Source organism: Mesoplodon mirus, assembly GCF_964341445.2.
Source record: "Mesoplodon mirus genome assembly, chromosome: 5".
Lineage (NCBI taxonomy): Eukaryota > Metazoa > Chordata > Mammalia > Artiodactyla > Ziphiidae > Mesoplodon > Mesoplodon mirus.
Genome location: NC_138980.1, coordinates 1785639 through 1800714, shown reverse-complemented (window position 1 = coordinate 1800714; position 15076 = coordinate 1785639). Strand labels below are relative to the sequence as shown.

Sequence of the window (15076 nt, the reverse complement as noted above, 5' to 3'; positions counted from 1 at the left end):
CCAGGGCTCGCACCCAAAGCTTAGGCCAAGATGTCCCCCCCGCACACTGCCCCCAGGAACAGTGTCCTCTTCAGTCTGTCTCGGGGTGTCTGGGCAGGAGGTGACGAGAGTTGGTAGGAACACTTTTGCCTTCATCCTCTCAACCAATCCTCTCAACACTGTCCACTCTAGTATCGAAAATTGTTCCACACAGAGCAGGGACGTTCCTTGCCCAGGGCCACCTGGTAGAGGCAGTAACAAATTCCGGTTCTGTTACTCTCTATAGCCCTGCCGATAGAACACCATTCCCGGGGCCCCAGAGCTCTGCGGGGAGCAGACCCTGGGTCTGAACGCACTGCCTGAGGCCGCTTTCATACCCACGACCACACTCAGCAGGGAAGACAATCTCTCCTCCTCGCTGGTGTGCTCGCCGTCTGTCCGGAGTGCACCATAGCGTCACAGGTTTCCCTCTTTGCCCTGGCTGCCAGAAAGCCCAGAGTCAATTCACCCCTCAGGAACCTCCTATCACTGCCTCTTGTGAGACTGCTTCCTTTCCCTTTGCTCTTTGATTTATTTATTTTTTTGATATCTCTTTTCATATTTTATTTTTGCTTTTTTAAAATACACACTTAAAATTTTTTTTATTGGAGTATATTTGCTTTACAATATTGTGTTAGTTTTGCTCTTTGATTTCTAACTTTTGTCTTACAAAGACCTTTGAGGGCAGGGTCTCTAGACTATGCAGGGGCTACAGAGCCACTTCCTGGCAATGCAGTCTCAGAGAAACTTCTAGTTGGTTTCCACATTTGTGACATGGAGTCAGAGCAGCAAGGCCTGCCAGGGCTGTTGCCCAGATGAGAGGATATGGTCCTTGTAAACAGTCACATGTTGCCTGAAGGATGAAGCTGATGCTGAGGAGGAGGGAAGAGAAAGAGGGGGGGAGGGAGAGGAAGGGAGGGAGGGGAGAACCTCCTGTCCAGCCAGGGCGGTTGTGATATTGTGATTTATGAGATATATATATATATATTATATATATATATAGTCTTCATCCAGTTTCTGGCTAGACCTCCTAAAACCCTTGGAATTTTCTGTGGTGAGAGCCATAAAGCTGTCTTTATAGGGGGGGGTGTTGAGTAGGTGGTCAGTGACCCATTATTTAGTCAGGCATGCCTGTAATGAAGTCTCCATAACAACCCAAAAGGGTGGGGTTTGGAGAGCTTCTGGGTTGGTGAACACATAGAGATTTGGGGACAGCATTACGCTCTGAAAGGGCCTGGAAGCTCCATTCCTTCCTACATACCTTGCCCTAAGCATCTTCCATCTGCCTGTTCCTGAGCTATATCCCTCTATAATAAACTGGTAATCTAGTAACTGTTTTTTGAGTTCTAAGAGTCACTCTAGCAAATTAATTGAACCCAAGGAAGGGGTTGTTGGAACCTCCAATCTACAGCCTGTTAATCAGAAGCACAGGTGACAACCTGGACTTGTGATTGGCATCTGAAGGCAGGGGGCCATCTTACAGGACTGAGGCCTTAACTTGTGGGATCTGCTGCTATCTCAGGGTAGGTAGTGTCAGAACTGAGTTAAGTTGTAGGACACTGCCAACTAAACATTGGCACTCGCCTTCTGCTTCTACAAGGATTAGGTCACTAGCCACTGCGGTCGCTGACCTCCAACACACCTGAAAGGAGTTCAGGGTGGAGATCAGGAATGAGGCACTCTGTGCTCTGGAAAAACTGGCAGAACAGGCCCTCACAGAGTTAGATACTTTCAGGAGAAGATTTTATGAACCCATAAATTCTTGCATCCTCTACCTAAGAAAGCACCAAAATCATTGATGGCGACATCTGCTCCGGGTGACCAGCAGCAAGCCTCTGCCACGATGTGTGCTTGACTGCACGTACCCCCTTTCACTAAAATCATGTATAGTACTGACCTCCGCTTACCTCTTTGGAGCATTTCCTCAGAGCTATAGTCCTCATTTTGCTCCAAATAAAACTTAACTAACATCTCTCACATTATGCAAGTTTTTTCAGCCCACAACATCCAGCTGGTGTCAGAGAATTGCTTGTTGGACATGTGGGGGAAAATACTCCAAACTGGGATTGGAATCAGAATCTTTATGGCCTCATTTAATTCCTGATTCCCTGCTCTGTGTGTGTGTGTGTGTGTGTCTGTGTGTCTGTGTCTTTATTCTCCTGACATGTCTTTTGCTGTCATTTCTCTTTGAAACTTCCTGAGTCATTGTGTTTTGATATTCTCTCACTGACAGCATCCACTTGGATATTAGATTCTTTTAAAAGAAGAGTTTCACATTCACATGTATTGTGAGGACTCCTACATTTCATCTTATAACTCCTATTTCCTTTGTGTGTTTTCAACCTTTCTGTCTCCTTTGTTTTCTAACTTTTGCAATGTGACCATATATAAATGTAAACATTTTCTAATTATGAAAAACTCTATCATTCTACTGTTATCTGTTCAAAATAACCATTAATTAATGAAATACCTTATTCTTCTCCAGTTGTCAATGTGAGGAGTGAAGCTCTAGACACGCCCACCAACCAGGAGGGTGAATTAGTGTTCCTACTTCCCTGTTATGTTTGTACCATACGCACAGCTGCCATCTAAAGCTACTTCCACTACTAAATGTTTCCCATGCTACGGCCTGTCTTAATCACAGTTTTTAATATTTTCTGTGTGTTATGATGTTTTGACATCTTAAAAATCTTGCTAGTCAAGAAGAGACCGCCCCTCCCAGGGCTAGCTAGCCAACTCTTAGGGACAGCAGTGGAAGCACACCTTTCATACACAAACCAACTGATTCCTCCCTTTATCAAACTCTCACACACTAAGCCAATATGTCTCTGCCCTAAATCATCCCAGGGTCAGATACCAGGAACCTAGAGACCACTCCTGCCAGAATTATTCAAACTGGCCAATCCCAAGCTGTTTACTCTGCCTGCCTTGGCTTTCCCATGGAAACCCCAATAAAAGCTTTGGCCCAGACTTTCTCCTGCTCCCTCTGCCTCCCAGCTGAATCTGGTGCTTCTCCATGTGGCCCTGCACAGCATGCCATACCCTTCCCTGAGGAAATGTAAGTAATAAGTTCTTCTTTCAATGGCACTGACTTCTCTGTGTCATCATTTGGTCACCTCCATCAATTAAAACCCTTCGGGTACAGGGGAGACACTGCTGTCTTTAAGTATCTGGTTGAGTGTTTGGAGTGTGAGCAGACTGTACGGCCCGCCCTCCCAGCTGGCTGCAGTCCTGCTGAAATCACGTGCCTGGAGAGGATCCCTGAGCTTGCCTCCAGCTACTCCACAGCCCACCTCCCTGCTCTTCCAGTCTCATCCGTCTCCGCCAGGGGGCCTGCGGCATTCTACCAAGCTCTCTGTCAGGGACATCCTGAGGATGCTCGTTTCTCAGGAAGGTAAGATGAGAATCAGCCTCTTTGACACCTACAATCAGTCTCATCTACACAGAGGCTTCCAGGTATTTCTAGGGGACGGGCCAGTTCTGCACTCATGTTACTATTTTATGCCGAGTGTGCCCCACAGTTGTCTCTTTTAACAGCCTAAGATTGAAGCCAAAGACAATAAAGTAACAGAAAACACAGCAGGGCATTTCTACAAAGAGCCAAACCAACGAGAGCCACGGTGGACCACCCTGATCGAGAGTAAGCTGTCCAGTGCCCAGAGGAGTGCAAGGACATGGCAGTGCTTCACAAGGGGCCCCCCAGGGACCATGTGCATCAAGATCACCTGGTAAAACTGGTAAAGCTCATGCTCTGGGCCACAGCCTCGACCTACGTAAGCAGAATCTCTGAGGCGGAGCCCCAAGCTCCTCAGGTGGTTCCTCAGACTCGAGTCTGAGAACCCTTGTCATGGAGAGGGGCCGCAGGGAGCAGGGGGTGGGAACCAACATTTGCTGAGAGCCTGCCCCGATCTAGATGCTGTCTGCAACACTTTGCAAGCTCCACCTCAGTGAATCCTCCCAAAGCCCCAGAAAGCGGAGGCCCTGAGCTGCGGCTGCCCCTGCTCCTGCTCCTGGGGCACCGCACTGGCCTCTGGCACTCACCCTGCAGTCCCCGCGCACGCAGAGGCTGAAGGCGTCCTTGTAAGAACAGCGCGTCCCATCGTGCACCATGCGCTTCATGGACACCACCTCCCCAGTCTCCTTGGACTCACAGTAGAGGTGGCATCTCTCTTTGGCTGGAAAGGAAGCAGCGGGGTGTTGGTGAGGAGGGCCAGCTGCACCGCTCACTTTGCTTGCAGTTTCCTTCCCAAGTTTGCTAAAGGGAAGCACCCTGCAAGGAGAAACTCTCACCCAGGAGGGTCTTCTTATGATTCACCCACCTCCCCACATGCCTGCCCTGGGCTGGGAGAGAAAGCGAACGGGGGCAGATAACTGCAACCCCCTACGTGACCCTGTTGTGTGGGACTTAGGAAGAGCTTTTCCCAACTGAGCCAGGCTGTTGGTGCAGCCAGGTCTCAGACTCCCGAGGCCCTGCCCAGAGACCCCCATATCGAGGGGAAGGGAAAATGGCTGTTTGCCAGGTCTCTACTTGGAGACCCTTTTCAGTCAACCTCTGAAACCCCAAATAAGATGCCCCCTGATTCAGTCTCGGGTCCCTGGCACCTTCCCTTCTCAGCATTTACCTCCGAGGTCACTAGGACACCACGTCATTATTTGATTTTTCGCCAGACCAAAGCCTCGCTCTGAGAGGGGGATCTGTCTGCTCTGGCACCGCCTCCTTGAATGCACACGTGGGGCTCGCAACAGGTGCTCAGCCGGTGTGACACACATGGGGTGATGGAGACGGCAGAGCAGGCCCCAGTCCCCACTCCCCTCCTCTGCCCAGTGCCTGGAAGGAACAGAAACTGTGTTTCTCCATCATTTAGTGGGAGGGGGACCCAAATGAAATACAAACACTCTCAAGCTTGAAACTACCAGACCTTTCAGTTCTAGGAGCCAACAAATGCCTTTTGATGCTTAAACCAGTTCAAGTCACTTGGAACTGAGAGCTCCCACTGAAAGACGAGAGGTCAGAAGTAACCTGATTCCTTGGCAGGCTCCGCCCCTGCCCTCCGCCTCACGGCTGAGTCAGGGTAAAGGCACAACACTAGCCTTGCCCACTGGGTGGCGAGCACAGGACCTGGGGCCAGCTGGGCCCCGCCCTCTCCGCTGCATCCTTGGCCGGGTCTGGCTCTTCTGGGGTTGCAGTCCTGCCGTGAGCCCCAAGCCGGCAGCCACCCTGCCCAGGGTGGGCTCTGCTGGCATGCCCATGCAGACTCAGTGGCCCAGGGAGCCCTGGCCTGTACACTGAATGCCCACTCCCCTTAGGGCTCACCATCCCGGTGCTCATGGGGCAGCCAGTGGTGCTGAGCGTCACCATGCTCGAAGTATAGGTCCCACTGCCGGCACTGCTCCTCACGGAAGTCAGCCAGGGCGTCAGGGCAGTCCTGGGAGTTGCAGAGCTGGAAATCGTAGGCAAGGCCTGAGCAGGTGCGGCCCCCATTGGCTGGGCTGGAGGAGAAAGCAGAAAGGTCTTGCAGCTCGGTGCCAGGAAGAGGCCAGTACACGGGGTGCCACTTGTGGGATCTGGGGGGAAATCCCTGATCCTTGGGGGGTCAGGGGGCAGCTCTGTTGAGTGAAGGGACGCAGCCTTGCCCTGTCCCAGCTGCAGGACCTGGGCTATCCCCCAGCCTCCAGGGCCTTGGAGCATCACTGTAGAAGGCGCTGGTAATCCTCTCTCAGGGGGCCCATGGCAAGGGAGCATCTACTCAGCCCCTGTGCACCCCGAACCCCCATCCCAGCTCCTGTAGCTGTGGTGGTGAACCAACAGTGAGCTGTAACAGGGTGTTTAGGTTCTGCTGTGCCGCCGGCCACAAGCTCCAGGGTGGTGGAGCTGGGTGAGCCTCCCCTACATCTGGGCCTGGGCCTCACACACGCCGGGAACTCAGAGCAATTCTGAAGTAGTGGAATCTTGCTACAAGTGTTCTTAACAAGTGTCAGGTACACAGTGGACACTCCATCTCCAGCCTTCCTCCACCTCAAGAAAACTTGGGCCGTGTTTCTATAATTTCCTTGCTTTGTTGAGAACATCAGCAGTCCACAAAGCACTAACCCCACAGGAAAGGCGCCAGCTGGTGGCCAACAGGTGCCCATGGCAGGCGGGGTGATGGGGCGTGGCAGGCAGCACCCTGGGAGGAGCTGGGGGGCTTCAGCCAAGCAGAACCCGAGGCCCCCCCGAGACTTGGGCAAAAGTCCTGTTCTGCTGTGATGATGAATGTATAGCATACAGCACTGCAGAGTGAATGGTGGAGGGGGCTGGCTTCCATGAGGCCCCTTGCACAGTGCCACGTTCTCGGGGGAAGTCGGTGGAAATAACAGTCTGAGAAATTTGTGGAGAAAGAACCAAGAGGCCTCAGTGTTTGATGGGGACCATGAAAGAAAGGGTGACTTTGAGATTTACACCAGGGCCACTGATAGGACCACAGACCAATGACAACACCAACCAGGGCATCACCAGGAGGGGGTGCAGCCCTGGGTGTAGGTGTGGGGAGCCCAGGGGCATCGTGCAGCAGGAAAAAGCAGGAAGGGGTCGGGCTGTCACTGGAGCCCCGACCAGCCCAGACAGGAGCCATACAGATTCAAATGGAAATCCATGATAATTCCAAAAGAGAATGTGAGTTGGAGAATTCAGGGGAGGCCAGGGAGGAAGAGAAATTGAAGAGCTTGAGCTCATGCTGTAGATTGTTTGCAGTTCTGCAATCAAAAGAGTGGTGAGGGAAAGAACACAGAAGGAGCTCAATCCAGTGAGCGGGGGCCCAGCTGGGAACCCCAGGAGTCTTCACACTGGCCACAGTGTCCCAGGAAAAGCTACTGAGCCAGGGAGCAGCAACTAAAGATGGGGCAGCATAAGGCCCAGCTGTCATCTCCAGGAGGACACACGAAAGGGGAGGCCCATGGGGCACACTGGCATTGCTGACAAAGAGGCTGTGTGGGGCCTGTGGGCTCTGAAATGCTCTGGGCGTTGCAGCTGTGTGTATTCCCCACAGATGCAAGTGAGGCTGGCATAAATGAACCGTGCTCAGAGCTCTGTGTGGCGCATCTGTGTTGTCTGATGGTCACTGATGTGCACGGAATGCTGGCACTGACCAGGGGTTAGCTACTCTCCAGGCCCAACAGTGTTTGTGAACAGATGGAACGGCAGGCAGTTCTGGCAGTTTTGCTCACGTCACTGCTGCCCCTGTCCCTTGCTGCCACCAAGAAGGCTGAACCAGCCAGAGGGGTAAGAAAATCCCTAGAGTGTGCAGGTGGGGAGGGTCAGAACATAGAGCACCCAGAACCTGCACGATCTCCCCCGGGGCCAGACCTGGGGGCGAGTCCCCTGGACCCCAAGAGCCCAGCATCAGACACCACAAGGAGTCAGGGCCTGGTGGGGGGAGAGAGGGGTTGTCAGGCCAGATCTGCTCTTCTGACTGTGCACCCTGGACCAGAACCTGGAAGTCCTCACCCAGCACCCTGTAACCTCTGAGTTTCTAACTTCTTGTCTTGTCAGTCTCATCTTGAGGCAAGGGTAATAGCCCTAGGGGAGCTCTGAGGATAGCACAGGGGATGGGGCCTGCCTGGGAGGCAGGATGGGGAGCATGGGTGGAGGTGGGAGTCCAGCGGGCCTTCGGGCAGCCTTTCCAGGCTGTTTCTCCCCTGGGCAGCTGGGAATGGGTGGCATGTCACTGACCCTGCCTCTTGCCTGATTGCAAACAGCTGCTCTCCTGCTCAGGCTCCCGGCATCCTGGGGCCCGAGAGAGCCCTCCTCTTTATCCCCATTGCCCCATCTCTGTTCCACCTCCTATTCTTTTTTTTTTTTTTTTTTTTTTTTTTTTGGTACGCGGGCCTCTCTCCCGTTGCGGAGCACAGGCTCTGGACGCGCAGGCTCAGCGGCCGTGGCTCACAGGCCCAGCCGCTCCGTGGCATGTGGGATCTTCCCAGACCGGGGCACAAACCCGTGTCCCCTGCATCAGCAGGCGAACTCTCAACCACTGCGCCACCAGGGAAGCCCCCACCTCCTATTCTTGATGCCCTCAACCAAGAAGAGCAGAGGAGGATGGTGTCTAGAGTAGGATGCAGGCCAAGTGGGCGGAATGGACCTAGGCCACCAGGTCAGAAGACCAGGTTTCCAAGTCTCCAGAGCTGGTTCTGGCCCCAGCAGGCTATGTGGCATGAGCCCTCCATTCTCTAAGTCTCAGTCCCTCCCAGGAAGATGAGAAGGGGCCAGAGCTGCCTGCCCTCACACCCTCTCCAGAACAGACATCCGCAGGGGCCTTGCAGGATAGGGTTGGCTAGCAAGGGCCCTTGGGGACTGCAGCTGCCACCGAGGAAGGCTGGGAAACATCAGGGCCAACTCACTGTGGGTTGTCGCACTGACGGGTCCTGAACTTCACACCTGTGCCGCAGGTACGTGAGCAGGAGCCGAAGGGACTCCAGGCGCCCCAGTTGCCATCTCGCTTGAGGATGTCAGGTGTCAGCCAGATGCAGTGCCCTTTAAAGCAGTGCTGAAAGACAGAAGGTCACATGTCCCCCACCCTTCAGCCTGCAGTGCCCGTGATGACTGCCTGGCCCTCGAGGCACAGGGAGAACAGGCCCTACTCACCCCTAGAAGCTCAGAACGTCGCTGGGAGGTATGGTAAGGTGTTGGCTCACCCAGCTTCCCCCGACCACCACCCTGGTCTCCCACCATCCTCAGTGCCTTGTTCAGCCTACTCTGTCCCCGCAGCCAAAGCCCACCGCACACCGTGTCTGCAGGATGAAACCCCCGGCCTGGTGTGCCCACACAGCGCCATTCATAAAGACGTAAGTGGCACATCAAGCCAGTGACTTTAGAGACATGTAAGGCCTACTGTTTAAGTAAAGAAAAGCAGTTTAAAAGAAATATGGCAACGAAGGATAGGTGATATATATGTTGACATGGTAAAAATTCATGAATATAGTAAGTAGAACACTGGGGTAGAGGAAGCGCAGGTTTACAACTTGAATCTATCACTCTGTTGCCCTTCCTAGTCCAGAGAGGAAGCTTATACAATTTAGGGCCCATTTGAAGAAGATTACAAAATTAAAAATACTAAATTAGGTATAAAATGGAATATTGATTTAGAATTAGAAAATATAAAACAAAACATTTAAAATTTAAAAACGGACAAATACCACAAACCACCAAAAACAGAGAACAATGAATTTTTTCAAATTGATTGATGGACACAACATTTCCTGCAGTTCTAACTGTATACTCTTTCATGCCCTCTTCATATGACAATTCTGTAGGATTGTATTCCATAGGGAGAATAGAAAGATAATGCAATCATTCCTCAGCAAGCTTTTTCTGTAAGGGCCAGATAGTAACTGTTTTAGTCTTTGCAGGCTACATGCTCACTATTTCAACTATTCAACTCTGCCATTAGAGCACGAAAGTGGCTACAGACAACATATAAATGAATGGATATGGCTGCATTCCAATAAAACTTTGTTTACAAAAGCAGGCAGCAAATGGAAACTTCTAGAATGGAGCTGTAAGAAACTTGGTGAAGGGTCCAGAATCTAATTGGGTCAGGCTGTAGACAAGATGTACCCCAGGGCAATTGTATCAAAAACAATACAGCATCAGCTAGCAGCTATTGAAAGCTAATTGGGTGTGATACCAATAGAGGTAGAACAGCCAGAAGTTTAGCTGGAAGATCAAAGAAAGAGACAAAGAGAACCTGGCTAATCCCACTGTTCTGGGGGTGGAGGTGGGAAGCTGTGTGGCCCGGTGACTATGCATATGCCCAAGGCTGTGATCTCTGAGGGGCAATATCAGCAGCTGCATGCTGCAGGGCAAATAAAATTTACTGAAACAGTACATCCAAGTCACTAAAGAAATAAACAGGTAAACAAGCAAACAACAGCACAACAAGGTCTAGGGGAATCACTATCCAGAGTTTCTTCAATGTATCATCTAAAATGTCCAGTCTCAACAAAAATTTCTGAGACGTGAAAAGAAACAGGAAAGTGAAATCTATACACAGGAAAGTAAGCAGGCAACAGAAGCTGCCTTTGAGGAGTCCCAAATGTTAGAATTAGCAGACAAAAGTTTCAAAATAGCTATTATAAATATGTTCAAAGAACAGAAGGAAACCATGTCTAAAGAACAATGCCTCACCAAATGGCATCAGGAAAGAGATAGAAACTAAAAAAACACAAACAAAAAGAAAAAAAAGAAAAAGAAATTCTGTAGTTTAAAAGTTCAAAAACAAATGAAAAATTCACTAGAAGGCTCAGTAGTATATTTGAGCTGACAGAAGACTCCATGAACTTGAATATAGATCAATAGAAATTATGCAATCTGAAGAGAAGAGGGGGAAAAAATAAAGAAAAATGAACAGAGCCTCTGAGAAACATGGAAGACCATAAGTTCACTGAAATGTGCACAGTAAAAGTGCCAGAAGGAGAGGACACAGAGAAAGGAGTAGAAAATATTCAAAGAAATAATGGTTGAAAACTTCCAAAATTTGATTAAAAACATTAACATACACATCCAAGAAATTTAATCAAGTAAGGTAAATGCAAAGAAATCCACACCCAGACACAATATAGTCAAATATAGAAAGACAAAGGTAAAATGTCAAAAGAAGCAAAAGAAAAATGACTCACTGGAAGCCCAATAAGATTAACAGCTGACTTTAATCAGAAATAATGGAGGCCAGGGGTAGTGGTGTCAACCAAGGATCATATCCAACAAAACTATCTCTCAACAATGAAAGTGAAATAAAAATATTCCCAGATAAACAAAAACTGGGAGAATTCATTGCTAGCAGACTTGCCATATAAGAAATACTAAATTAGGAGTTTGGGATTAACATACACACACTACTATATATAAAATAGATAACCAACAAGGACCTACTGTATAGCACAGGGAACTCTACTCAATATTCTATGATAAACTATATGGGAAAAGAAACTGAGAAAGAATGAATGTATGTATATGTATAACTGAATCACTATGCTATACACCTGAAACTAACACAACACTGTAAATCAACTATACTCCAATAAAATTGTATAAAAAGAAATACTAAAGGGAGCTATATAGGCTGAAAGCAAGTGACACCAGAGAATAATTCAAATCCACATGAAAAAACAGAGTTCTGGAAATGGACAAATTTCTAGAAAGACACAGACTACCAAACTGATTTAATAAGATCTAAAAATTGGAATAGACCTATAACAAGAGATTGAATTAGTGATTTAAAACTTCTCACAAAAAATAGCCAAGGGCTTCCCTGGTGGCGCAGTGGTTGAGAGTCTGCCCGCCGATGCAGGGGACACGGGTTCGTGCCCCGGTCCGGGAAGATCCCACATGCCGCGGAGCAGCTGGACCCGTGAGCCATGGCCGCTGAGCCTGCGCGTTGGGACCCTGTGCTCCGCAACGGGAGAGGCCATGACAGTGAGAGGCCCATGTACCGCAAAAAAAAAAAAAAAAAAAAAAAAAAAAATAGCCAAAACCAGATGACTTCACTGATAAATTCTACCAAATGCTGAAAAAAATTAATACCAATCCTTCAAAAACTCTTTCAAAAAATGGAAGAGATTTTCCCAATTCATTCTGTGAGGGTAATATTACCCCAATACAAAAATCAAAGATATCAAAAGACAAAAACTACAGAACAATATCTCATGAAAATAGACTTAAAAATTCTTCAACAAAATTCTAGCAAATCAAATCCATAGTAAAAGATTATACACCATTACCAAGTGAAATTTATCCTAGGAATTCAAGGTTTAATATCTGAAAATCAATCAATGTAATAAACCATATCAACAGAATAAAGGAAAAACTGTATGATTACCTAGAGACTCAAAAGATAAAACTGGCAAAATCCAACATCCTTTCCTGAAAAAAGCACTCAAAAGACAGGACTAGAAGTTCCTCAAGCTGATAAAGGACATCAGTGAAATACCCCAGCTAACAGCATGCTTAATGGTAAAAGAATGAATGCTTTCCCCCTAACCAGAAGCAAGACAAGTGTGTCTGATCACACCACTTCTAGTCAACACTGTACTGAACGTTCTAGCCAGGACAATTAGGGACGAAAAAGAAGTAAAGGGCATCCAGATTGGAAAGGAAGAAGTAAAACTATCTCTATTTGCAGATGAAATGAACTTCTATATAGCAAGTCCTACAGAAACCACTAAAAAACTATTAGAGTTAATTTAAAAAGTTTAGTGAGATTGCAGGATTCAAGGTCAATATACAAAAATCTACTGTATTTCTATACACTAGCAATGAATGAACCGAAAATGAAATTAAGAAAACAATTCTATCAGGGACATAGAGAACAGACTGGTGGTTGTCAAGGGGGAGGGGTTGGGAGAGGGTTGGATTGGGAGTTTGGGATTAGCAGATGCAAACTGGTATATATAGAATGGATAAACAACAAGGTCCTACTGTATAGCACAGGGAGCTATATTCAATATCCTGTGATAAACCATAATGGAAAAGAATATGAAAAAGAATATATATATATATTTGTATAACTGAGTCACTTTGCTGTACAGCAGTAAGTAACATAACATTGTAATTCAACTAAGAAATTAGAAGTATGTTGAGTTAAAAAAAGAAAACAATTCTATTTACAATAGCATCAAAAAAAAAAAAAGAAAAAAAACCTTAGGAATAAATTGAAGAAAAAAATGCAAAACTAGTACACTGAAAACTACAAAACATTGTTGAAAGAAACTGAAGATCTAAGTAAATGGAAAGACATCCCATGTTCATGGATCAGAGTTTAATATGGCAGCACAGTCATACCTCGGAGATACTGCTGGTTCGGTTCCAGACCACCACAATTAAGCAAATATCAAAATAAGGAGGGTCACATGAATTTTTTTGGTTTCCCAGTGCATGTTAAAGTTATGTTTACACTATACTGTAGTCTATTAAGTGTGACATTATGTCTTAAGAAAAGAATGTACATATCTTAATTTAAAATATTTTATCGCTAAAAAATGCTAACCATCAACTGACAATGCAGGGCTGCCACAAACTTTCAATTCATAAAAAAAAAAAAGGTAATGTCTGCAAAGCACAATAAAACAAAGTCCAATAAAACGAGGGATGCCTGTACTCCCCATATTGATCTGTAGATTCAATGCAACACTTATTGTGGAATTTTGCAGAAATTGAGAAACAGCTTCTAAAATTCATGTCAAATGTCAAAGGATCAGAAATAGCCAAAACAATCTTTAAAAACAACAAAGTGGAAGGACTCAGACTTCCCTATTTCAAAGCTTACCACAAAACTACAATAATCAAGACAGTGTGGCCCTGCCATAAGAGCAGACAAAATTATTCATGGAACAGAATGCAGAGTCCCTAAAAGAACCTTTACATATGATCAACTGATTTTTAACAAAGGTACCAAGTGATTCAATGGAAAAAGAATAGCCTCTTCAACAAATGGTGCTGAGGCAACTGGATATTCACATGCAAAAGAATAACGCTGGACTCCTTCCTCACACCTTACACAAATGTTAACTGAAAATGGATCATAGATCCAAATGTAAGAGCAGGAATACATCTTCTTGACCTAATGGCAATGGTTTCTTAGTTACAAACACCAAAACACGAGTGACAAAAGAAAGAATATCTAAATTGGACTTCACCAAAGTTAAAAGCTTTTGTACATCAAATGATATGATCATGAAAGTGAAAAGACAACCCACATAATGGGAGAAAATATTTGAAAACCATATATCTGAGCAGTCTGATAAGGGATTTGTACCCAGAATGTATAAAGAATGATTATAACTTGATAATAAAAAGATACCTCAATTAAAAAATAAGCAAAGGATAATGAATAGACATTTATCCAAAAAAGATATATACAAGTTGCCATTAAGCCCATGAAAAGGTGCTCAAAACCACAATGAGATAACACTTCACATCCACTGGGATGGTTATAATAAAAACACAGGTAATATGTTTTGGTGAAGATGTGGAGAAATTGTTAGTAGGAATGTAAAAAGGTACAGCTGCTTTGGGAACGAGTTTGGCAGTTTCTCAAAATGTTAAAAATAGAGTTACTATAAGAGCCAACAATTCCACTCCTAGACACATATTCAAGAAAAATGACACATCCACGCAATAACTTGAACACGAATGTTCATGGCAGCATTTCTCATAATAGCTGAAAAAAGGTAGCAGCTCAAATGTCCATCAACTAATAAATGGATACATAAAATACAGTATATGTATACAATGAATTACTATAGAGCAACGAAAAGGAATAAAGTACTGACACATAATACAACCTGGATGAACCATGAAAACATTATGCTAACTGAATGAAGCCAGTCACAGAAGGAGGCACATTGTACAATTCCATTTGAACGAAATGTTCAGAAGAGGCAAATCTAAGGAGACAGAAAGTAGATTAGTGATTGCCGAGGATTAAGGGGGAGGGGGGATGAATCGGAGTGACTACTAATGGTTACGGGGCTTGTCTTTGGAGTGACAAAAGTGTTCTAAAATTTGATTGTTGTGATGGTTGTACAACTCTGTGAATATACCGAAAACCACTGAATTGTACATTTTAAATGGGTGAATTTAAATGTGAGTCACATCTTAATGAAACTGTTCGGGGAAAATAAAACAGGTGGCAGGTGGAGTTGGCATGTGTGCTCTAGCCTGCTCTAGAAGGTTGAGCAAAATATTTTTTAATTGTCAGTGATTTAGAGAAGTTATTGGTGATGTTATGTGAACACGGAGATGATCAAATTTGCTATCCAGTGTGCTTCTGGATATGGATTTCAGGTTTTCTTGGTCAGAGCCTGATTTAAAATGCTGTCTGGATTAGCACCTCAGTATCTGTTACTGTCAACATTCTTATTGTAGGGGCAATATTCTGAGCTTTACACTGCCTTTGATGTTGTCAACATTTCATGTCAGAATCAGAAAGAAGTTTAAATGCTTTTCCAATGTGTTCATCTGATTCTCTCCTCTTCATTAACCGCATTGTCAAACGTTTCAAGAGCGTGCTACTTATTTCTCTTT

The 15076-nt window shown here is 46.1% G+C and overlaps 1 protein-coding gene across 1 annotated transcript in view; it reads right to left on the bottom strand.

Annotated features, from left to right (window-relative positions):
• The window catches only part of ADAMTS2 (ADAM metallopeptidase with thrombospondin type 1 motif 2), a 231201-nt gene that overhangs the window by 20043 nt on the left and 196082 nt on the right, over window positions 1-15076 (bottom strand). The window contains exons 11-13 of the mRNA XM_082621776.1: window positions 8395-8540; window positions 5333-5508; window positions 4060-4193 (exon numbers count right to left, since the gene is read on the bottom strand). Coding sequence (XP_082477902.1) covers window positions 4060-4193; window positions 5333-5508; window positions 8395-8540 — 456 coding nt within the window. The remainder of the gene's footprint in view (window positions 1-4059; window positions 4194-5332; window positions 5509-8394; window positions 8541-15076) is intronic.